Source organism: Periplaneta americana, chromosome 1, assembly GCF_040183065.1.
Source record: "Periplaneta americana isolate PAMFEO1 chromosome 1, P.americana_PAMFEO1_priV1, whole genome shotgun sequence".
Lineage (NCBI taxonomy): Eukaryota > Metazoa > Arthropoda > Insecta > Blattodea > Blattidae > Periplaneta > Periplaneta americana.
The window spans coordinates 176,080,202-176,106,424 of NC_091117.1; the positions used below are offsets into that span (position 1 = coordinate 176,080,202).

Sequence of the window (26,223 nt, forward strand, 5' to 3'; positions counted from 1 at the left end):
CAGACGAGTTAACACTCAAAATAATTGGTACTGGTCAGTAGATAATCCACGACTTATTCATGAAAGTACATTACACCATCCAAAGGTCAATGTATGGTGTGCGTTAAGAGTGAAATGAATAATTGGCCCTATTTTTTTTCATGGTCCCATGCCATGGCATTGTGGTCTAAGGCATCCTGTCTAGGACTCACGTTACAAAATGCGCGCTGGTTCGAGTCCTCATAGGGGAAGAAATTTTCTCATGAAATTTCGGCCAGTGTATGGAACCGATGTCCACCCAGCATCGTGATCCACTTGAGCAACTACAATAGGTACCGAAATCTGATTGCGAAAGCCAGCTATAATGGATGGGGGGGAGGGAGATCATGCTAACCACATGATACCTCCAGTCTGGTTGGATGATCGTCCACCTCTGCTTCGGCAAGTGAACGTGAGGCCAGCAGCTGGCTGGTCAGTCTAGGCCCTTCAAGGGCTGCGGCGTCACAAATTATATATATATATATTTCATGAAACAATTAATTTTGAGTGATACAAAACTCTAATTTTAGATCAGTTTTTTTCCCCTCCCTCAATTAACTGAAGAAAAACAAAGTACAGTGTGTTTCAGCAAAACAGAATTACAGCTCAAATTTCATTGTATGTGATTGCTGTTGTGTTTGATGAGAGAGTTTTAGTATAGGGTTGTGGCCTGCTCGATCTCCAGACTTAACACCCTGTGATTTTTATTTATGGGGTAGTTTAAAAGACTGGGTCTATAAATCAAATCCACGAACATTGGATGAATTGCAGAACAACATACGATAGGAAAAGCCAACATTTCGGAAGCTGAGGTGCAATGTATGAATCAAAATACGTTTAGGTACTACAACACGACACATATCTCACAGCAAATGGAGAATACTTTCAACACTGTCTTAGAAAAAGGTAAGTATGTTTTCTGTACTTAACCAGTTGTGCCGTGCGAGAGGTTGTGTGCAGCTACGCTATGTATTGCCACTTCAATTCTAACTCCATGAGCAGAAGAATATAAAGTGAATGCACTGTATAAATGGACACCTCTGATGTATGAAATCTTGTATTAACGCGTCTTTTACAGAGAACAGAACAGAATTTACAGTGTACTAAAAATTCACAAAGCTTTTATCTTCCTAAAATTTATACAAAATACGATTCAATATAAACCTTCGTTGTTTTCATTAATTTACAATAAAGATATCATATATAAGCAATTTCTTGATTATGAAACCTATGGTTCGCAATGTACTGTCAGTATAAATATCAAGTTGCTCCTCTGTTTATTAGTGGGAACATGGTATGATTGTCTATGACAATGGACTTGAAATTGGTGTGCAGTAATCTACGAGACTGGGAACACAGCAAATACTTAAATTTGAAAGCACATCTACAATTAAACATGAAAAGATGAAAGATTTCGCAGCATTACACAGTGCAAATCATTGCCAATATCAAATGCAAAAGGTTGTGTAAAATATGTCTTCCAAATACATGCACACTATCACCACAATATTAACCCAACATGGTGATAGTGCAGTTTTCTAGACTAATTTAGAAAAAGTGTCTGCAACCATGCTTCAGGCGAGTTTTTACATGTTTACAGATATATCCACATAGGAAACAAATTATACAAAATTACTGATGTTTAGTCTCGTGTATTCTTTGTTCCAATTTATTTGCTCATTCTACCAGTTAGTGCTTTACTGCTCATTTGTTATTTAAATGGCAAAATGTGGTTACCAATACTGTAAATCATTCAGCTGATAAAACCTCTCCAAAGGGCTATGATTTTGATATCACCTACAGTATGTTCACAAACTCACTCCGCAGCGAGGAGACGGCGATGTATATGCTAGTGGCTGCAGTTATGTTGATAGGTGGAATTCACCGCTAGCGGCTGCAGTTATGTTGGTAGATGGAATTCACCGCTAGCGGCTGCAGTTATGTTGAGATGTGGGATTCACACCACTCGAAGAATGTCAACACTGAACACATGTGAATGATTTTGCTGCCAACTTAAAACTTCCCACTAGGAGATCGAGCATCTCTCCTCGCTGCAGAGTGAGCTTGCGGACACATTGCATTACAGTCTATCATATTTTCAAATAAAGCAGCTGTGAGGCAGACTTTCCCCACTTGCCTTTATTTCCTCTAAAATATTCACTCTACCATTGCTGCCTTATCATTATTTCATCATTGTGGAGACTTTCAATTGTCTCAATTATTAAAAAGAATAATTATATATAGTTCCACAGCCTATGATGCACTCTGGATAGTTTCCGACAAAGTAGTCTATGCTTCTCAGCACTAGTAACATCCATGTTCATGCTCATAAAGTCAGGGCAAATAACAGCAAATTAAGGAAGAGAAAGAAAATATTATTTATAATACTGACTTCCTAGAAACATCTGTGCAAAATTCAAAACGAACCTAGAAAATTTGAATCTGCTAATTCAAAGTGCATACCATGTATGGAATGACTGATTACTGCCGGAGGATGGGTAAACCATGTGCACTTAGGCCACCTGTAAAGGCCCGTTGTGCTACATCCAGAGTTGGATTTTCACGTGAGCAATATACGACTGACAAATTTAGCCTGGGTCTCTCTCATTTAGGGACAGGATTTTTTCACATGCCATAAATATACGATATGAGTCTCCTGGATTTACTTTTCTTTCAAAGAAAGCTGTGCTATGAATTTTTGTTGCTTTAAAAATTCATCACCCTCAGTCAGGTTTGAACCTTGGCTCTACTGGCAAACATGGTAACTACTAGATCAGCTTAGGACGATACGAAGGGGGTAGTGATAGAACATAAATGCAAGCAGGAAGCAAGGTGATACATACGAAACTGCTGACGAGGAAGATGCAGACTTTCACATACACACACCTTATGCTATAAAGCAGTACAATTACGAAAATATTTGGTACTAGTTGGAACAATTTACCAGCATTTCTGAGGAAGTTGCAGTCTTGTATTGGAGACTTCCTCTACATTTAAGTTAGTATACACGAAAGTAATTAAAAAAGAAAGGGCAAGTATTTTCTAATTTGAAGACAGATGAACACAGATAAGTTATTGCTCGAAGTTCCCACGTGACTCCTACGACTTTGGCCACGTGTTTGAGTAGATATGAAATATAGCTATAACACAGCACATGCTCACTAAGTCTAACCACAGGAAAAAAAAAAAAAAAAAGCTAAAGTCTGATTGAGCCACAGCAGATTTATGATAGCTGAAGTAACTAATACAACTTTTACAATTTTATTCTTTCTTATTTGATAGATTTCTTGCACACACAATGTCTTTACAATAATTATGAATCAACCACAGTGTCGATATTGAAGTTATGCTCGTTGCCATTATGAAAGGTGTAACTTTGGATGACTCTTGGATGATTGTAGCAGATTTATGGGAGCAATAACTTCAGTGGTGCGCTGTTGAAATCATTTAACTCACTTGGTGCTGGTGATTTTGGGCTTCTCTGATTCCTATTTTCCTCTTCTTACTGCTTCATAAGCAGTTTTGTATAACATCTTTAAAATGTAAATGTCTTTATGGAAAAAAAAGTTAGTGAATGTGTTATGTCAACTGGATGTCGAGATGAAATGAGTGGAATGCTGCCTCAAGACTGAAAAATGACATTTTCTGCTGGTGCCTGGGACAGAGAGGGAGGTGTGCACGACTTTGTTTACTTTAAAAATTATAGTGATTTTCACTATACCATTATTTGTGTTTATCGCATTAAATTCAACAAAAATAATAAGAAACACAAAGTGCAGCCTTGATACTGACCCGAGTTCATAGACTTAATCCCACGTCAAAAATTTAAATAGGTAGTAAAAAATGAGGATCCCACATCACACTAAAAGACACACAAACGAAAAACGGACTCCTTAACGAAATTTCATAGATGAATGTTATAAGCAAAATTCTCAAAATGAGGAGAGATCTGAAATATCTAAATAAGTTTTTTCTCTAACATTCACCATTTTAGAAGAAATCGTTGTTTCTATGAAGCATGTGGCAACATCACGACCTGCACTCCTTACCTTCCCCCCCGCCCACTGTACTCAGTTGGTAACACGTGACATAGCCACCAGCGTAGCTCTGTCAGCTAAAGTGCTTTCCTACTGATCCGGAGTTACACTTGGGCAATTCGATTCCCGCGGCCTCATCTTGCCAAATATCTCACCATCACCAATCTCATCGATGCTAGATAACCTTGTAGTTGATACAGCGTCGTTAAGTAACCAAGTAAAAAAAAAAAAAAAAAAAAACACGCGACATGTCTCGCAAGATTATGTCAACGATTTTCGCTATTATTCAGTTTAAATTCATGGCTAAACAGTTCAATTTACCAAAAAAAAAATAAATAAATAAAATAAGATAAAGACATTAACTGTTCAGATTATTTTTACCTACCTGCTTGTATAGCAGTTCGTCATTTCTCTCGGGCCATTACCACAATAGAGCACTGCAAACACTGGCAAAGACTATTTTTTTTCCTGCTTAACAGTGCTTCATCGAAGAAAAAGTGTAATAAAATGTTTGTTATCTTTAACATGTAGAATCACATCTTAAATTTTGGTGCAGAGGTTACCATCCACCCTGTACAGTTCTATTTTCAGGTATCAGTGATGTCATGAGTAATCACACTTCTGCAGATGCCTCTGAATATCTAATAAATAGTTAATAACCGGACGTACATACTAATAAGATGATGAAGAACAAAGCTTGGAAAAATTATTAATGCAAATGTACTGTACACTATACAACAAATGGCAGCATACATAATATGTGCTTCAGAGAGTAGTGTTAAAAGGAGAGAAAGCTGTGATTGTTCATGATATTTGTTCTTCTATCCCTGACAGTGTTACATTATTGTGAAACTCTCTGTTTGAGCTAGCATTAATCCTTTATTATGCAATTTCTAAAATGGCGGCCATCTTAATCTAAAGCATTTAATAATAATAATAATAATAATAATAATAATAATAATAATAATAATAATAATAATAATAATAACAATAATAATAATAATGGTTCATTTAACCTGGCAAAGTTAAGGTCACATGGCCTTCTCTAACACTCGACCAAGAGTAAAACTATATTTGGTTGTACTCGTAGTATGTGAATTTCTCGCTTACAAATGCCTCCCTCATTGCGTTAGTTTTACCAGATTGCGTTCATCCATCTTGAAAACAGAGAAACTTGCCCTAGCTTCATTGCACCCTCGTGAAGATAACACCGTCATTAAGATGGATGTTCCATATTTTCAGGGTTGCCACAAGTACAAGGGAGTCCACGCATTTGGAAGTGGACTTCCATGCTGAGAAGCCAAAGTGCTACTCACAAAGGAGCTTCGCGCCCTCCCCAGTTCCTGGCCCACATCTGGCAGGGAATTTTCTGCACTGACCTTGAGACACTCGACACTGAGGAATGACAGCAACAGCAGTGTGATCAGAAAGGCTGCCGATACAATCACATCCACTGAGCGCTGCGGTCCACGCTTCTGCAAAACAGTCAGCAAGTGCGTCACCAGCTACTCTATATATAATGTGATCAGGCCACCAACACCACATTCAATGCAGAGTACTGAGGAAGGAAACCCATGCACTTAAGGAACTTAAGACATACACATTGACTAGGCACGAGACAAGCAGTTTGGCAACATCTTGTTTAGAGGGTTTTCCGACAGTATTCATGCCTTATTCTTCTATATTCCTGTCATCTTTTTCAATCGAAGTTCTAGAAGAAAGAATGGCTTTTAAAGGGAAATATGGAATAAGAACAAAATCATCCCTTGATATTACATTTTAAGAAAAGCCACTATTTTAAGTAAGAATGCAACATCTCCTTTAACAGAGATATGGATATGATATGGAAAATTCTATTTGTTCTAGAATATGCTTATGTGAAATTATTATTGAAATATAAAAACATTTCACGGACGATTGGAAAACATTTCATAAAATAATACAGTAGAACCCCGATTATCTGTCACCCTATTAACCGATTGTTGGATTATCCGTCTGTCATTCTCTCACTTTTTTGTTGCAGCAAAAATATTGAGTACTGCTCAATACATTACTAGGCCTACGTATCTTTTTTATAGAGAGTGATATTACAAGTCTTTGCCCTTACACATTATGATCTACTGTTCGACTGACCTGTTTAATTTCTCTGCAAAACGTCTTCCAGAAGTGCCAAAAGAATACATGTTGTGCTAAGTATCGAAGAGAAGTGCATATAACTGAGTGGTTTTGGAAAAGAGTAACTGTGGTTCATCTCACATCGGAATACGAGATTGGAGTTACAACTGTGCGAGATTTAATAAAAAACAAGGATAAAGTGTATAAATTACTTAGATCTATAACATGAGACCTATACTTTTCCTATCTTTCCACATAAATGCATCATAGGAAGTTTCCTTGACCCTTATAAATCCGTCATTGACATTCATTCATAGTGTTCTGTCACTGCAAACCCAGAATTCTCCAGTCGTTCCTATTTTCTGCCTTCCTCTTAGTCTCCACATATGATCCATATATCTTAATGCCGTCTATTATTTGATATCTTCTTCTGCCTCGAAATCTTCTCCTGTTCACCATTCCTTCCAGTGAGTCCTTCAGTAGGCAGTTTCTTCTCAGTCAGTGACCCAGCCTTCCTGATCAGTTTCAGCATTATTGTTTCTTCACTCACTCTTTCCAACAGAGCTATTACACTGATCCACTACCTAATGTGTTAAAACACATGACCATGGAGAAAATTATGGAACTGCATTATGCAACACTTAATTTATGAAAGTCTTCTATGGTACGGATTATCCAATTTTTTCGATTAACTGTTCAGTCGATCCCCTTCATTACCACGGATAATAGAGGTTCTACTGTATTTATATTTTCCTGTATGGCTCTGAATTATGGACACATCAATAAAAAGCATTTATCTTTATTTCAAACCTTACATATGAAATGTTTAGGGCAAGCTATCAATCACAGTAAACTGGGTAAAAAGAGAAATGAGATACGAGAAGAGTTAGACTTCTTTTCTGTGAATTAAGGCTAAAAAAAATAAAGAGACAAAATATAATAAATATTCGGAACAAATAAAAAACGATATCCTAAAATAATGCCGAAGTGACGAAAAAAAATGTATAACCCAATCACTGAAGAGAGAACCTGACAATTCAAAACTGAGGCTGGAACAAATCAGAAGCCTATGTTCTAAGATAAAGAAGAAAGAAGGAAGATAGGAAGGAGGATAAATAAGTACAGGAGGATAATAAGAACTTGGAAACATTCTAATACAATACCTTGAGATAGGAGCGCACTGAAAGCCAGGTCTTGATGTTGCGCACTTTATTGAGTCGGAAGTGTGGCAGTTCAGATTTGCGCGCACGACGGAATGAAGTGAGATGCGAGAACAATTTAGCATATAGGAAACGCTGCTTGAATGTGCGTTCTGCCACAGCGAGCAGGAAGAAGAACAGCGTGGACAGCATGCAACGCTCGAAAACAGCAATCAGCACCAGCGTGCGCTCCCTGCCACAAACAAACAAAAGCAAGCTCCAGTGCCACATTCACAATTTAGTCTGTGGAAAGCCGTAAGTCAATCTGTCAGTGAGTCAGGTATTTTGGTGAATTGAATACGTCAATGTATTACAAGGGCCATCCAGAAAGTAACGAATGCTTGCATGTATTAACAGTGCAGCCTCAGTGGAATGTCTACATTCGTTTTTCACGAACAAGAAAATATTAATAAGCTCGCCACCTGTGATGGAGGTCTGTTATTTACTTCCTATGTACATACAATGTCTCATCAATTGAAATTCATCAGCAACTTGTAGTTTATGGAAAGGGAGTAATGCACAAAGCCAATATGCAAATATTATGATGTAATGTTGTTGTTTTCTAATGCCAGGCATTTGACAATAAAGTCATTTGACCTCTTGCACTCCAATACTTTTCAAAGATATTATCATGGTTAGCCACTGACGCACAGATTTTGAGATGTTCTGAATCCATTTCTTGATTTGAGTTGCACAATGGACAGTTAGGAGACTGATATATTCCAATTCTATGCAGGTGCTTGGCCGAACAGTCATGGCCTGTTGCCAATCTAAATGCAGCTACAGATGATTTGCGTGATAAATCGGGAATCAACTGTGGATTATGATGCAGAGAGTTCTATTTTTTCCCTTGAGATTGTGTTATCAAATTTTGTTTGTTGAAGTCTAAGTATGTAGATTTAATAAATATTTTCACTGAGTAATACGTAGATTTAGTAACAGGTCTGTAAGTAGCAGTGCTGCCCTTCTTTGCTAAAGCATCCGCATTCTCGTTTCCCAGGATTTCACAATGGGATGGTATCCATTGGAATACAATTCTTTTATTGAGTGTTATTAGTTGAGATAGCATTTTATTTATTTCTGCTATTTGAGAAGAAGGTATGTATCTAGAGACTATTGATAGAATAGCTGCTTTGGATTCTGACAATATAACTGCATTTTTAAATTTATTGATGTGGCAGAGAAGATTCCTTTATGATGTAATGTAGAGACAGGGTTAAAACACTGACAAGTCTTATTTTTAGTTCGTTATTTAACGATGTTTTATCACTAATAGGTTATTTAGCATTGATGGAATTGATGACAGTGAGATGGTATTTAGTGAAATGAGACTGAGGATTCGCCATATGATTACCTGACATTCGACTTATAGTTGAGGAAACTTCGGAATAAACTCTACCAGATAATCAGCCAAGCAGATATATAACCCTCACCGAGCACAGCCCTGGATCAGTAGGCAACAGTGCTACTGCCTGGGTTTTATCAGTAGCTACCAACAAGTCAGAATTAGTGATAACAGCAATGACGTGTCGAGAGACTTTGAGTACACTGGTTTCCCAACCATAATTCCAGCATTTCACAATCACAATCATCTTCATCATAGGTGCAAAAAGCAACAAGGAAAATACTGCATCTTTTCATATTCCCAAGAGACAAAACTGCTTACGCTCATATTCCTACAGTGAACAACCTCAACAGTGGGAACTGACAACTGAGTCATTTGGTACGGTTCTTATGTTGGAGAATTGCTTTATCATTAGACCCATAAGCATATCACAAAGTCATTACAACTCTGTCCAATCATTTCCTTTGATGGATAATGACAGCAGTAAATGATTACATAGGAAATGACGCACTTGGAGAAAATCTCTCTCAACTTAGCATTTGTTCATCACGAAGTGAAACTTATAATCATTTGAATCTGAACGCAGATTTCTGGAGAAAGCTAACATTCTATCGTATGGTTAATGTTACACCATGTGACTTAATAAATAATTGTGAAAACGATTTTAATAAAATAACACTTCAAATATTAAGTGTTCTATAATACGGAATTATTCAAAGTTGTAACAGTTTCGAAATCATTGAAACTTCAATAAAAAGTAGATTTATATACTTGCAAAAATAAATAATAGTTCACTGTATTATAAAAACTGATGGAGTATGTTTATGTAAAATGCGATTAAAATGAAATTAAAATTGCTATGATCACCATTTCCTTTTAATAATTACTAATCCCTTTTCAAGCTGTGTACAGTGACCAAAAGAAAATCTGAAACATATTCTATATTTCCTGAATAACTGATCATTCCAATCCTTCAGTACTAAGAGAATCAAAAAGAACACTTTTTGTTAAGTGACTCCACAGCCAAAATCAGCATACTGTTGATTAGCCATCTACAGTTGTCTTGAAACTTCTTTCGCACTTTCCACATTCTCAATTTTCATCATTTTTTTAGACTTCTTATACATCATCACATCATTTACATTAACTAAAAACCGCAAACTACAATCTAGTCATTATTAATGGCAATTAAAATCTGATGTTGAAATAATATGTCAGTAAACACAGAAAAAACAAACATCTAATTTTTCTCCTTATGAAAAAAGATAGTTCAAATAAACCTAACTCTGGAGATGCTAAGTATAAAGAACAAACAATGAACGATATCTAGATATACATTTTGATAATAAGCTTACATGGAGAAATCACACTGAATATATTAATGTAAAGACAACCAACAGATTTAAACTATTAAAAAGGTTCACAGGAACAAAATGAGGCAGTTCAAACTAGACACAATCTACAATATGTATATAAACCCTATTCTAAAATATCTTGGCGAAGTATCGGCGAATAATCTCATCAACTACTAACAAACACTGGAACGCACACAAAACAAAGCTTTATGTTTCATCACTGGTGCAATCAAAACTACAGTGATTTAAGCCATGCAAGCAATCACTTATAGTAGATCTTAAAACACAAGCCCTTTTAACCAATGAAAATTTAAGAAGGCTTCCAGATTCCGATAAATGATATACGAGTAGATCAAAGACTCTACATTTATACTCAAGACACAAAATGGATTTATATAAGAGGTAATAAAGCTAAGAGAAAATTGAGAAATGCCAATTGAGAAAGAAAACTTGATTACTCGATATAATCCGATTAATAACTTAAAAGGAAACTGTTGTTTGATCATGATAAAACCTTTCATAAAGAGATCAAAATTCTGAAGAAGCAAAGGCCATTACTCTAGAAACAATTAACAGAAGATATTCACAATAGAATTCGTTGTATATTTACACAGGTGGCTCTCTCATGGAACAAGATGAAGGAGCTGGAGCAAGTGCTACTTGCCTGTATTTTTCCTTCTATAAAATGTTGACAGATATGTAGGGAAACATCCCCCAGCCCCGGACAGCTCCCAGTATCGGACAAACATAGTTCTTGCTATGCCCTGTAGATTCAATCATTTAAATTTTTAAATATGCTCAGGATATAGAAAACGTCTCTATTACATTAATAAAATCCGTGGCGCTACAGCCCATGAAAGGCCAAGACCGACCAGCCGGCTGCTGGCCTCACGACCACATGCCGAAGAAGAGGTGGACGATCATCCAACCAGAATGGAGGTATCGTGTGATTAGCACGATGAGCCCCCCAGCCATTATAGCTGGTTTGCGTAACCGATTTCGCTACCTATCGTAGCTCCCCAAGTGCATCACGATGCTGGGTGGGCACCGGTCCCATACACTGACCGAAATTTCATTAGAAAATTTCTTCCCCCATGAGGACTCGAACCAGCGTGCATTCCGTAATGCGAGTCATAGGCAGGATGCCTTAGACTACGACGCCACGGCGCGGGACATTACATTAATAACATCACCAAATAATGCCAAGTTGTGCCTTCAGAAACCATTATTTCGAGGAATATATTTGTGGAAGGGAATGTAATAACGCATACAAGAATAGCTTGAACATCTTCGAACATAATAATAATAATAATAATAATAATAATAATAATAATAATAATAATAATAATAATAATAATAATCAAAATGAAACAACTGAGAAGTAGTACTGTGCTGTTGAATTTCAATCTTTGAAAATAAAATGTTTTAATTTTTATGTTAAACTTGTTTAACGAAGTTTCAGTGATTCCTAGCTTTTGAATATCCCTATATTATTCATTTCAGATGAGTGGTAAAAATCATCGCACTGAATTACCTGAAATTATTCTCAGCACTAGTGACAACTGTTGCAGTGGACAGGTCATGTGCTAAGGATGAGCAAACAAAGTATATCTTTAAACGAAAAAATGTATGAAAATATACCAATAGGTAGACCAAGAGATAGATGGTTTGATGAAGTCAGAGAAAATGGGAGAACGATTTTGGAGAGGAGAAACATGAAAAGGGATGCGACAAATAGGAAAGAGTGGAAGCAACGTCTGAAAGAATCAAGGCCCGATTTGAACTATAGAGCTACAGAAGAAGAAGAGACTAGTGACAACTATAAGCACACTTGTACAAAGAGGACGAATGGCGACTGGTTAAGGTGCATGACACTGAGGAGGGAAGAAAGAGAGAGACTACAAATATTTTTACTGCCAACTGGACACTGGTCAAAAGTCTTGCATCATATAGTTCTCTAGAATCTGACAGCATCTGATTAAAAAAAGAAGGCACAGAGTAAGAAATATAGCATCACACTGAAACATCAAAACTACTAACAGTTAGTGCAAAATGGATAAAAATCCAGCACCCACCCCCAAAAATAAGTCTTGACCTGACTTACCACAGGCTGTTTCCCAGGGCACTATTCATCAGTATGACGAGAGACCCAGAGAGGTTTGACAGCAATGAGCCAGTCAGTTCAACAACTGTCACTGAAAAAGCAGTCGATGTTGGAGATTCAGCTGCAGTGCCCTCAGGGGCCAAGTCACTGAGTCGACAGAATGAGGGCAGTAGGGACAGAATCATGGATATCGCCACACCTACAACACAACCACCAAATTAATGCTGCAGGGACAGTTTTTTTAGTTGTCATTTAACAATGCTGTACCAACTACTTGGTTATTCAGCGTCAATTAATTAACACTAGTGAGATTAAGCCAAGGATTCGGCATGATTACGTCACATTCGTATTACAGTTGGAGAAAGCCTCGGAAAAAAATACACCAAATCAGCCTAACAGTATCGAACCCACATCTGAGTGTAGCTCCAGATCAGTAAGTAAACGTATCTACTGTCTGAGAAATGTTGGTGGTTTGCAGGAGCAGTTAGAAGTACTGCTTCTTCTTATTCATGATCACTGTCATTATGATCATCATTATTAACCTAACCACCAACAGTGTCATTGCTACTATTATTGTCTCAACCCAACATCTCCTCTTGTTCATTTTCTTCGTCCTTTCTCTACTTCTATTTCTGCTTCTAGGCTATGAGATAGCAGAACTTGAAAAATGAAGCACTGAAATTCTACAGACGTTCTCTGGAAGTGTGTCATATAAATATTTGTGCGAGATAGTGCGTATTTGCTTGGTTTCCGCACAAAACCAATCTGCGGAAAGTCTAAAATTCCACATTCAGTATTCCCAACCTAACACACACAACAATTTCCCTCTTCTTACCGCTTAAGTGACATATTGATTTTACTGCTTTTAACATATTATTTTTAGAGACGTTCAATATAGTAATAATTATAAATTGGAAACTTACCACTGCAATTTCACCTAAATTGCACTGTTAATTATTGTTTTTAAATATCTACAAAAATTAAGTAAACTCTACAACTCCACTAAAGTTACTGGATTCGTGATATAAGTAACATTAAGGAAGCCGTGAAAAAATCAACAAGATTCCAGACTCATCATAGACTGGGGGAAAAAAAGACAGACGTATATCACGGCCTGCTGGAGTATAGTAAACACAGAAAACATTTTAAAGCAACAATGTTGAAGATAGATATTTTTGTTTTGCAAATTTGCCGTCATTGAACAGAAACCAACATGGAGATTTCATTGCAACTAATTAGAAATTCCTCTTTCAGGTACGTAATAAACGATCTTCGCACAAAATAATGTACAATACACGAGCGTTATGTTTTCTTTCAATTCTCGGAAATTAAAAAAGCTCAACTACGTTTCGCTTTTTCAAACTTTTCCTCGAACATGAAAACTTCAACATACCGCTCTTGTAACGCATATTACTATTACTTCATCCTTCATACATTAACCAATCAACTAATTGAAAACAGGTTCAAAACAGAAACTGAAGAAAGAAGGAAGTCGAAATCTGGAGGAACAAGATGTTCATAATAATTCTTAACAGTGCAGTCCCTGGAAAGATGTCGCTCTCTGTTCCAATTCTTTACAAGCCATGGTCATCTCACTTTCCACCTTCACAAAGTTAAGTATTTTTGTAAATTCATAAATTGGGTAATGAGCACAGATTATCTGCATAGCAACATTTATTTTAATTTATCTTTTACCACTTTTCACATTGTAATATATTATGCAGTTATGTTTGAGCAATGACTGTGTCGAGTTTCTCTTGCAGAATTAAAGAAAAACGTCTTTATTTTCTTCTTATTTTTTCTTATCTTGTATTTCTCCTTTCCTTCCTGCCCCTCCTCTTCCTCCTTCAATTACAAGTACCACCACTGGATTAAACTCTAGGCAAAACCTAAGTGTCTTAATTACAGAACTCACCAACATAGAAATAGTCCATGTTCTCTGGCATGGCTTCTACACGTGCTATGATTGCAGAACTGATGTCCAGCACAGAGAGGTCGGCCTTCTTGACGTCACGGCTCTCCCACACTGTGCAGCTTACTGCAACAGGAAACAGCTTCAGTGTGTAGCACTGTCTGTAAGCCACATGCACTGACATAAGCAGCACTTACCTCTGTCAGATGCCGCACAGCTGGGGCTCAGAATCACAGTTGGTGACTGAAACACAATAATAATATAAGAGATCAAACATTAACCATGATGAGACACAACAAGAGATAGAATTACTGGCTGGTTTACTCTTTTTAATATGATTATGGTTGGTTAGTTTATAATGCCTCACTTATCAGAATTCCAGTAGTCTCAATTATCCAGTCTAAACAAAAACAAAGGTAAAACGGATAACAGAAACTGTACAATAATCGAGAACCAAGTATGATGTAAGTTTTCGGGAGGATTATGGTTCATCACTGGTTGCCAAGCTTTAATCTTTTAAATACTTTGTAGCCGACCTGGGTTCGATTCCTGGCAGGGTCAGAAATTTTCATGTAAAATTTCTACCTCGGGACTGGGAGGTGCATAACTTCTAATCACAAAATTGTGCACCAATATGCTTGGGTTAAATCCCAAATTCTCCGCAGTGCATATGAAGATAAGGCATATGTCAACTGTTGATAGTGATTCGTCCATCGGATGAGGACATTAAGCCTGATGGCCTCCTTGGTGTTATTCGACAGGAGTAGGCTACATGCCGGTACCAGGTTTTCCCTTCTCCCTTTCTCACAATCATCATTTATTTTTTATTTTAGTAGGTTACTTTACGACGCTTTATCAACAGCTTAGATTATTTAGCGTCTGAATGAGATGAAGGTGATAATGCTGGTGAAATGAGTCCGGGGACCAACACCGAAAGTTACCCAGCATTTGCCCATATTGGGTTGAGGGAAAATCCTGGAAAAAACCTCAACCAGGTAACTTGCCCCGACCGGGAATCGAACCCGGGCCACCTGGTTTCGCGGCTAGACGCGCTAACCATTACTCCACAGGTGTGGACCCATCATCATCCTCACCCATTCTCTACACTACACTTACACACATATACCACCCTAGTACATGACATAACTCTTCACAGATACATATCATGCATAACGTGGTCCACCAAAGTGGTGTCCAACTTGAAAATGGGTCACAGTCCTGCCATCTAACCGAAATATGAGGGACCCGAATCACGCAAGTGAAGTGGGTAGGCATTAGATACACACACACACATTTTCCTTCTAGCTGCATTTAGATTGGCAACAGGCCATGACTGTTTGGCCAAGCACCTAGATAGAATTTGAAGCAGTAATTAGGAGAGGGAGAGACCGATTTATTAGCGAAGTGATATCTCCATATTTCTATTACAGGTATTCGCGGGGATGTTCTGGCGACTTCGTTAGAATTAGCTTCCTCACACAGGTGTTTCGTCACTTGTCAGCATCGGACAGATTTAGGGCCACCTTGAGCGGGGTTTCCTATAGAGACTCGATGAAGCATAAAACCCTAAAGTCAGACTGGACCCGTGGGAAAGATACTGCCAAGCTTGGGTTTTCCAAAGAACGGGTATTCTTGTGAGATATACAAACTAATTAGATGTTATGGGAAATCCAAAGTTTAAATTTAGAGATGACATATTTCGCGCCCAATAAGAAGAGATCTTGGTCCAGCTTATGAGGTCACTTTGGACCAATAGGGAATAGATTTTAGGCCAGTTAGTGACGTAGTTTTTAACCAATAGGATAGTTAGTTTTAGCGTAGGATAGGTTTTTATAAATAAGGGTGACAGGGAGCGGAGATAACGACTACTATTCCGCCTCGGAGCGGAGATCATCAAAACAACTTTACATCGTGTCGGCGGCCCTACATACAGGGCAGAATAACTACTTCGTTTGGTGTCGACAGGACTACTATTTCGCTTCGTGTCATAGTGTACTCGACAGAGTATTGAATTTGTAGTATCGGATAGAGCTTATTCAGAGCCGCCATAGAGTCGATACAGAAGTGCGACCAACGATTGAATTATATGTCAGCCGGAAATACATATTCTAGGGTTTACCAAGTGGATACGACAATAAACTTATAGTTTTGAAGTTTACGCTGCCTTTTATTTAAGTAGCCGGCTTGGTATTATTCCTGACATCAACCTGCACCACAACCGTACCTCGGCTACCCTGAGTGAATCTCACGCAACATCGAGACGCACCCACCCTCAAATGGCGCCCAACGTGTGGTCACAATAACCACTCACCCTCAAATGGCGTCCAACGTGGGACCCCAACAACGATTCCACCCTCAAATGGCGCCCAACGTGGGGCCACAATAACCACTCACCCTCAAATGGCGTCCAACGTGGGACCCCAACAACGATTCCACCCTCAAATGGCGCCCAACGTGGGGCTCGAAGGAAGACAGCTGTTCCAGTGACCGGCCCCGGGTGCGAACACAGCACCAAACAACGAGGAGGACCGGACGGAGCAGTTCAGCCCTGCATAGCCGAGGAACGACGCTGGAAGGCGGGAACAGAACCAAGCCATCGCGACATCACGACAACACTAGAGAAGACAACACGGGGACCACCAGAGAAGGCGACTCGGAGAGGCGGTGGTAAGTATGAATAGAAGACGTACGAATGTGTATATATGTATATGATATTTTGGGGGAATAACTATAAAGTGTATATGTTTCAATTTCTGGTGTGATATTTCGGGTGTATATATATATATATGTATTTTTTTTGTGTGTGATATTTTGGGGGAAAGAGTGAAATAAGTGTATTGCGTAATTTGTTGGAAGTGAGTCGAGTGCAAATACAGGCCTAGTTAGATTATTATTGGGAAAGCAAGCGTCGGATAGATGACAGAGTAGCATATAGATGATACTACGTAGCCATAGGAGTAAGGTAGTTAGGAAAATACGAGAAAGACGAGGGAATAGAAACAAGGGAACCATGGAGCAAAGGAAGGACGAGGAAATTATGGAAATTAGGGAGGAGGTCGAGAATAACGCAGGACAAGAAATAGAGGGAGAGCGAACGGTGGAAAAGCAACAGAGTAGAGACAGTGGCAAAGGGGAAATGACGCTAGAACAGTTATGGGAGCAGATGAGACAATTCATGGAAAATAAATTAGACAACAATTCAAGGGAAAGTAGAGAACAAATAAAACAAATGGAAACTAAACTAGAGAATAACTCAAGGGAAAGTAGAGAGCAGATTCTGAGGGAAAGTAAAGAACAAATAAAACAAATGGAAACTAAATTAGAGAATAACTCAAGGGAAAGTAGAGAGCAGATTCTGAGGGAAAGTAAAGAACAAATAAAACAAATGGAAACTAAATTAGAAAATGACTCAAGGGAAAATAGAGAGCAGATTCTGAGGGAAAGTAGAGAACAAATAAAACAAATGGAAAATAGATTGGGGGAAAGTTCGAGAGAGATTAGAGATCATATTGCAAAATTAGCGGAAAGAGGAAACAAGATGGAGGACAAAATAGAGAAGCTAGAGGGGAAATTAACCGAGAATGGGATTGGAATGGAGAACCAATTGAAGATAGCTATGGATAGGATGTCAGAAAGTATGAAGGATTTAGAAGTTAGAGTTAGAGATAGCGCTACCAGAGAGAATAGCGATCTAAAATCAGCTGTGGAGGAAACGATAGTGGAAAAGGTTCGGGAAATTCAGAATTCGGTGGAAGAGAAAATAGGTGAGATGGATCAGGAAGTGGACGGTCTCAAGCGAGCCATAAAGAATAAAGAAAGGGCGGATAACGAATGTTTGGAAGAATTAAGAAGTAAACTAAACTCAATAAACGACGTACTAAATGGGGGTAGTCCCGCAAATTTAAGCGGACATAGCAGCTCGGACCGTGCAGTTTCTAGACAAGAGGGCACAAGTGAGAGCCCGGCATCAGGTAGCAACATAAATGTAAGACATGTTAACAATAGTGTTGGTGAGGAATGTCAGACCTCACGGGATGATGTGCGTAGTGAGTTGATAAATGTAAACGACAAGGCATATTTAGGCCGTCCCCAGTACCCCACTCACATTTTGAATGAGATTGGTTACCCTATTTTTGATGAGGTTGAATTTTCAAACCCACATAACTACATAAGTGAGCTAGAAACGTACTTTAGAGTAAGAGGGGTGCCGGATGACTTAAAAATGACTGTCGTACGAAAGAGCCTAAAGAGCCGACCACTCAACTGGGCGCTAGTGGCCCTAGGGGATAATGTCACTTATGAGGAATTCAGAGAAAAATTTTCGGAGAGATACTGGGGACAAAGACAACAACAAAGAATTAGGAAGGAAATTAATCAGAGCAGGTTTGACGCGGGAAGAGGCGTCTCTATGATAGACTATTTTCTTGAAATTGTTAAGAAAGGGAAAAGCCTCAATCCGCCAATACCGGATTCAGAGTTGATCCAAACTGTGATTTCGCAGTATCCCGAGAACATAAGATATAATCTGATCGTAGCAGGGCCCCGAGACTTCGGGGAAACAATAGATTTATTGACTGCGCTGGATGGTTCGGACGCCACGCACTATGAATGTAGTGGACAGGCAGATTATGAACATGGCAAAGGAAAGGGTTCAAGCCCCACCGACCAGAAAGCGGGGAAGGGGGCAAGTACAGCCTTTTCATCCCCAAGGAAAGGAGCCCAAAATCAGAGTAGCTGGGGTTGTGATAGGAGCCCCAACAATGCGTATAGTCGATACCATAATGGTCAGAACGGAGGGAATAGTCCCAACAGGGAAAGAAGGATTGACCCGCCCTTTGGGGGCCCTTACAATAATATTAGGAACAACCAGAGTAGTCATAACAGGATGAGAAACGATAGAGGAGGTGTTGGTCCCGTGCGTAGGGTTAACCACATACGATGGTACACAGGAAGACAAGAGAACGGAAATAGTAGGCTTAGAACCCAACCACATTGGCTTCGAAACAGAAATTACAGACAGGGATTATGGCAGCCTAATTTTAGCAGGGGACCGCAAAATCGAGGTGATTGGAGGAGACAAGAGCAAGAGAGAGGCAGACGAGACGTCCTACAAGAAATGGCCTCACAAGGGTGCGATAGGCCCCCTACACCGTGTAACGTGGGACAAAGTAGGAATAGAGATATGAACGGACGTCAGCAAAGTCCGGTCAGGACGAATATGGGCCGGGAGCCTATAAATTGTAGAAATAGAGACGAGGTAGCAGTGGAACCGACTGCGTCACACTCGGGAAACTGCTAGACAGAAGTCTCAAGGGTTCGGAGATTTCTGTAGCTAAGTGCAATAAGTCACTATCAAAAGAATCCACCAACGCGGTAAGCGTAAAGAGACAGAGCGAGATTACTAACCCAGAGTTAGAAAATAATGGGACTTATGTATTGCCTTATATAGATGCTAAAATATTTGGGATAAAGTGTTGTGTGTTGTTGGACTCGGGCTCCACCAATAATGTATGCAGCTTGGAATTTTTTCAAAAGGTTAGGGATTCAGGAATAAAACTGCAAACGTTACCCATATGTTCACTGTACTGTGCGGGCGCCCTAAGCAAGAAGAAGGAAAAGGTAAAATATCAAGTATGGTTCGAGTTAGAGTGCGGAGACGTGAAATTAAATGCTATTTTTCTTGTGATACAAAGGTTGACTACCGACATCATTATTGGAGTAGAAAGCTTCTATGAATGGCTCGCGCTATTAGATTTCAGGGAAAACAGACTAGGGGTTACGGCAGGTAACGGCAGTGTAGGCCATGTCCCATTCAGTAGGGATAGCGTTAGATCGGAGTTAGATGAGAGAACTGCGGGAGAGATAGAATTACAGGAAGAGTTATTTTTCGTAGAGCATCTCAAAATTTGTAAGAATGTAATTATAGAGGTTAATCCGTGGGAAGGTAACGAGGTAACTAGGGGAGTGTGTCAAGTAGACTGCGGAGAATGCGAGTTGTGTATCGGCGAATTAGTCCAGGCGAGACAAATAGGACGTAATCTCATTAGCGGTAGGGCCAGATATTGTAATGAGAGTTCGCCGGGCGATCTTAGGCAGGTAGTCGCGTCTAACAATAGGAGGACAGATACTTTCGAAATAGTGAGAGATAAAGTTAACCAGGCACACGGCCTGAGTGAGAGTGAAAGAAAACGCTTAATGGATGTTGTAGGTAGCCATTTAAATGTCTTTTCAGACGCGCCGGGTCTGTGTAGAGTGTATACACACAAAATTAAGGTGGTAGGAATGGAGGAATTTCGGCATAAATGTAGACCCATCCCCCTATCTTTAAGGGATCAGGCAGACGAAGTCATAAATGATATGTTAAAAGACGGAGTTATAGAAGTATCGGACTCGCCTTACGTAAATGCATTGTGCTGGGTTAGGAAGCCCAATGGAAGCTTAAGAGTAACGATCGATGCCCGACACGTTAACTCGTTTTCAGTTAAAGATAATTTCAGGACGGAGTCAGTGGACACTTTGTTAGGCCGTATCAGTGACTGTTCTATATTCACTAGTTTGGACTTGACCAGTTCGTATTGGCAGATTCCGCTGGACGAGGACTCGAGAAAATTCACAGCGTTCCTACATAACGGGAAAGTTTATCAGTATACCCGATGCCCATTCGGCATCGCGAGTTCTGGATCTGCGCTACTAAGGGCACTTGACATAATTTTTGGTGATTCGACGAAAGGTTTTCTGGCACAGTACATTGACGATTTTCTTATATATGGCAATAATGTTGATAGGCATATTAGGGATATTGATTTTGTACTTACTAAATTGAGAGAGGCTGGTATGACAGTCAAGCTGGGGAAAACAGCATTTTTTAAAGTTGAGACAGTTTTCCTGGGTTACGTAATTTCGTCTGACGGAATTAGACCGGACAAAGAGAGAATTCAGAGCATTGCGAGGATCCCGCCGCCGCGGAACCGGAAACAGGTTCGTAGATATCTAGGTATCCTACAATACCAGAATCGGTTTCTCGTCAATTATGCTAAGCATGTAGCTCCACTCAGAGCATTGTTGAAGAAGGATACACCCTTCAGGTGGGGGTCGGCAGAGCAGGAAGCATTCGATCGAACGAAACTGCTTTTCGCCGACTCAATTCTGTTGGAAAGGCCTAACGACAGCCTACCTTTTCAGATTTATACGGATGCGTCTTCATATGGATATGGAGCAATTCTATGTCAGACAGATGAAGATAATAAGCGACATGTGATTGCCACAGCTTCTAGGGGACTGTCGCGTACCGAAAGCAACGCATCAATCACGGAACTAGAGATTTCTGCTGTGTACTTCGCACTACAGAAGTTCCGTCAGTATATCTTTAATAGGCAGATCATCATATTTACTGACCATGTAAGCCTAGCTTTTCTGAGTAGATGCAAATTGACGAACTCTAGAATATCTAGATATGTGCACGAGATTTTGGCTCATGATGTGACGATTAGACATATTCCGGGGGCAGACAATATTTTTGGTGATTGTCTCTCTCGTTTGAATTCCAAATCGGGGCTACCGGAAACTATCACCGCCCCCGCGTATGAAATTGCCGTGATGAAAATTGATTCCACGAGGAATGGAGCTCTGACGGGAAAATTTCGGAAAATTGCAGATTTGCAGCAGGAGGATTCCACGATAAGGGCCTTAATGGACAAAGCTAGAGAAATCTCACAGGTGAAAGACGAAGTGTATGGATTGCGCTCTGGTATCTTGTATAAATTGCATGGTAGGGATATCCAGAAGTGGAAGATATACATACCTGCGAGTATGGAGAATGAACTTATAAACAACTTTCACCTATCTATGTGTCACTCTGGGAGTGATAGGATCATTTTAACTATGTCAGAATCATTTTATATTAAGCAACTGTCAAAGAAGGTTAGAAGGGTAATATCTCGTTGCGAGGTCTGCCAGAGGGCGAAACCTCTAAATGTAAGGTATGACAATGTACCACAGGTCATTATCAGGGGTAAAAAGAATGAACTTGTAGCAGTGGACGAACACGGTCCAATGCCCACATCGTCCTTCGGACACAGGTACATATTTGTTACGTACGATGTCTTCACAAAATTTGTAAAGATTTACCCTTTAAGAAATATCTCTAGTAAATTGTGTGCTGACAAGCTGGTTAGAGATTACATACCGACTTACGGTCCGGTAACAGCGGTGCTCAGTGACAATGTGTCGGTACATAAATCGAAAGTGTTTTGCAAAAGGCTGGAAGATGCGGGCGTGAAACTATACAATTGCTCCGCATACTTTCCCAGCGGTAATCCCTGCGAAAGAGCGCTTAGGGATATATCATTGTACCTCCGTATTCTGTGTCACCAAAACCATAAGGACTGGTTTAGGCAATGTGAGGTGATTGAGAGAGTCATGAACCACTCTATCAATCCAACGACCGGAATAGCTCCGATCAAACTTATGTTAGGGATCGATCCCGATCCCATGATAAAGAGTTTGCCGCAGGCAATACAGGAGGGTGAGCCTCCTAGTGATGAACTACTGTGTAAACTAGCTTTCGACCGAATCAGGAAAAAGGCTGAGTATAGACTCGGTAAAGTTAAAAGATATCGCCACAAATGGGAGCCCTCACCCGGCGATTTGGTATTGCTAAGGGACGTGAAGTTATCTTCCGCCCTTAGAGGACGTTACTCACGCATGGAGCTACTGTACAAGGGGCCCTACGAAATTAAGAGTAAATACGGAGACCATACTTTCGAATTGGTAGAAAGAGGAAAAAGTAAACCTGTTGGTAGGTACCACAAGCAACTCTTGCGGCCTTTCAAACAGGAGAGGCTAGGAGGCAGGAATGAGAAAGAGTAGGATGGTTAGTCTCACGCGTACAGCTAGGTGAACCTGTACAGGGCGGCTGGTACAACCAAGCACGCAGAGTGTGTAATTGATCAATTAATAAATAAATGTAAATATGTGAATGAATGGTATTGTACATATGTAAATGTGAATATAAATTGTACATTGTTGTGCTTATTGTGTGAGAGTTGTGTACATAGAAAGGCTTGTGAAGATATATGTAATATTTATTGTAATTGCTTGTAGGGATATTATAATCAGATTGTATTGTAAATAATGTGTTACCGGCTGATAGCGCAGGGGAACTATGAGGCTAGTTATAGGCAGAAAGCGGGGACATCTCATAACATTGGAAACTCTTTCGGGAATTTCCAATGGTTATGTAGATGGGCATTTGAAGCAGTAATTAGGAGAGGGAGAGACCGATTTATTAGCGAAGTGATATCTCCATATTTCTATTACAGGTATTCGCGGGGATGTTCTGGCGACTTCGTTAGAATTAGCTTCCTCACACAGGTGTTTCGTCACTTGTCAGCATCGGACAGATTTAGGGCCACCTTGAGCGGGGTTTCCTATAGAGACTCGATGAAGCATAAAACCCTAAAGTCAGACTGGACCCGTGGGAAAGATACTGCCAAGCTTGGGTTTTCCAAAGAACGGGTATTCTTGTGAGATATACAAACTAATTAGATGTTATGGGAAATCCAAAGTTTAAATTTAGAGATGACATATTTCGCGCCCAATAAGAAGAGATCTTGGTCCAGCTTATGAGGTCACTTTGGACCAATAGGGAATAGATTTTAGGCCAGTTAGTGACGTAGTTTTTAACCAATAGGATAGTTAGTTTTAGCGTAGGATAGGTTTTTATAAATAAGGGTGACGGGGAGCGGAGATAACGACTACTATTCCGCCTCGGAGCGGAGATCATCAAAACAACTTTACATCGTGTCGGCGGCCCTACATACAGGGCAGAATAACTACTTCGTTTGGTGTCGACAGGACTACTATTTCGCTTCGTGTCATAGTGTACTCGACAGAGTATTGAATTTGTAGTATCGGATAGAGCTTATTCAGAGCCGCCATAGAGTCGATACAGAAGTGCGACCAACGATTGAATTATATGTCAGCCGGAAATACATATTCTAGGGTTTACCAAGTGGATACGACAATAAACTTATAGTTTTGAAGTTTACGCTGCCTTTTATTTAAGTAGCCGGCTTGGTATTATTCCCGACATCAACCTGCACCACAACCGTACCTCGGCTACCCTGAGTGAATCTCACGCAACATCGAGACGCACCCACCCTCAAATGGCGCCCAACGTGTGGTCACAATAACCACTCACCCTCAAATGGCGTCCAACGTGGGACCCCAACAACGATTCCACCCTCAAATTGGAATATATCAGTCCCCTAACTGCCCATTGTGAAATTCAAATCAAGAAATGGATTCGGAACACCTCAAAATCCGTGCTTTAGTGGCTGACCATGACAATATCTTTGACAAATATTGGAGTGTAAGAGGTCAAATGACTTTATTGTCAAATGCCTGGCATTAGAAAACAACATTTTCTTTCGGCAAGCCATGGTGTTCACATTAGCTATGTAAAGCATGCAGCTCTGATGTTGAGTGGAAGCCATGGCTGTGGCTTCGAATTCCATATAGGCCATACATATTTTTATCAATGTGATGTCTTATATTGTTTTAAGAGCATCCCACATTATCATAGTCCTGCAAACTGCCATACAGTTAGATCGAGATCTAAATATGGACTAAGGGTAAAACCCAACACTAATATAAGAAACACTCCATACATAATGTTCTCCTTTCATTAAAACTACGATCTTCTCTTGTTTTGTGCAACAGTCATATTTTTATCTGTACATAACCACACAATGACACACATTCGAGCAAATTAAAACAGAAACTCAACTGAAGACATGCTAATAGTAACATAGGGTCACCATTAGTTAAACACACCAGAGATTTAGATTCACATCCCAGCAATTGAAAACCTCCCTAGAAAAAGGATGTAACATCAGATCCTTGAAATGTATGATGTAGGTGGGAAAATTATAATTAAAGCATTTATTTAATAATAATAATAATATTATTATTAATTTATTTATTATTAATTTATACTGGCATAGTTAAGGCCATAGGGCCTTCTCTTACACTCTACCACTCTATTTATAACAATAAATCATTGCGATCAATGGCTGAATAAACTTGTAGTCAAATGATTGTGATAATAAACATATATTTTTTTAATAATAATAATATATTTATTAAACACACTGTGTACATAAGTACAATTAAGTAAAGTTAGCATCGTTTGTATAGTGGGATAGTGTCAATGTTCTTTCTTTGTATTCGATGATGTGATACGTATCGCATGGTCCTCCACATAAGGTACACTGACATCCGTCGGTGGGGCTGTGGTATCCCTTGGTTAGGCACATTCGGTGATGTAGTCCATGGGCTGCTACTCTTGTGTATAGATGGCGCAGGTGGTAGTTGGCTTTCTTCCATTCGCTGTTTGTCATCACTGGAGTGCTGAGGAGTTTATGGTTAATGTTTTTTGCTTTTTGTCACCTGTCTTTCAGGAATCTGATGCTTTGTGGTGTTGGTACCAGGCTGTGAGTTGCCATCAGGTCCTCTAATGAAGTAGGTTGTGTCTGCTAAAATATATGCTATTCTGCTTTGCGTGTATTTTGAGATGCAGAGAATTCTTTTCAGGTAGGCTGTTTTGACTCTCTCCAGCTGTTTGAGATTTGAGTAAGTGAGGTGGTTCCATATAAGCTGTATTCCGTATGTGGCAATGGGCGCAATCTTTATGTTGAAAAGCCTCAGGGCTGTCGTGAAGGATAATAAATATGTTGTTGTTGTCTAGCGCCTTGCATCTGGCAATGAAGCCATTAGCAGTCGTGCTTTCCAATACTTTTGAACTGTAGTGTCTTCTGATCTTAATGCTTCACAGGTCTTCAAGTGATCTTCATTCATTTCTGCTGGATCATTACACAGGACACATATTGATGAAGCTGAGATACCTATTCTGTAGAGATGACTTGCTAGACAGTCATGATTTGTCAATAGTCTGAAGGCTGCAACTGCTGTTTTCCTTGGTCTCTGGGGGATTATATCTGGGTTGGAAAGTAGTGTAATCCATTTTTTGTCTTTAGCAGTTGATTCTATTTCTTGTAGGTATGAATGAGAAAATTTTGTAGTGATCAAGCGTTTTATTGAGGAATATGAGAAATTAAATTTTGGCTTTGTTTTATT

The 26,223-nt window shown here is 39.4% G+C and overlaps 1 protein-coding gene across 3 annotated transcripts in view; it reads right to left on the reverse strand.

Annotated features, from left to right (window-relative positions):
- phtf (putative homeodomain transcription factor) overlaps positions 1-26,223 on the reverse strand; it is a 76,238-nt gene that overhangs the window by 19,530 nt on the left and 30,485 nt on the right. For 2 of the 3 annotated variants that reach the window (XM_069832691.1, XM_069832700.1), the window contains exons 10-14: positions 14,283-14,328; positions 14,089-14,211; positions 12,174-12,372; positions 7,334-7,562; positions 5,372-5,530 (exon numbers count right to left, since the gene is read on the reverse strand). In XM_069832691.1, coding sequence (XP_069688792.1) covers positions 5,372-5,530; positions 7,334-7,562; positions 12,174-12,372; positions 14,089-14,211; positions 14,283-14,328 — 756 coding nt within the window. The remainder of the gene's footprint in view (positions 1-5,371; positions 5,531-7,333; positions 7,563-12,173; positions 12,373-14,088; positions 14,212-14,282; positions 14,329-26,223) is intronic. The other variant, XM_069832708.1, reaches the window with a different exon arrangement.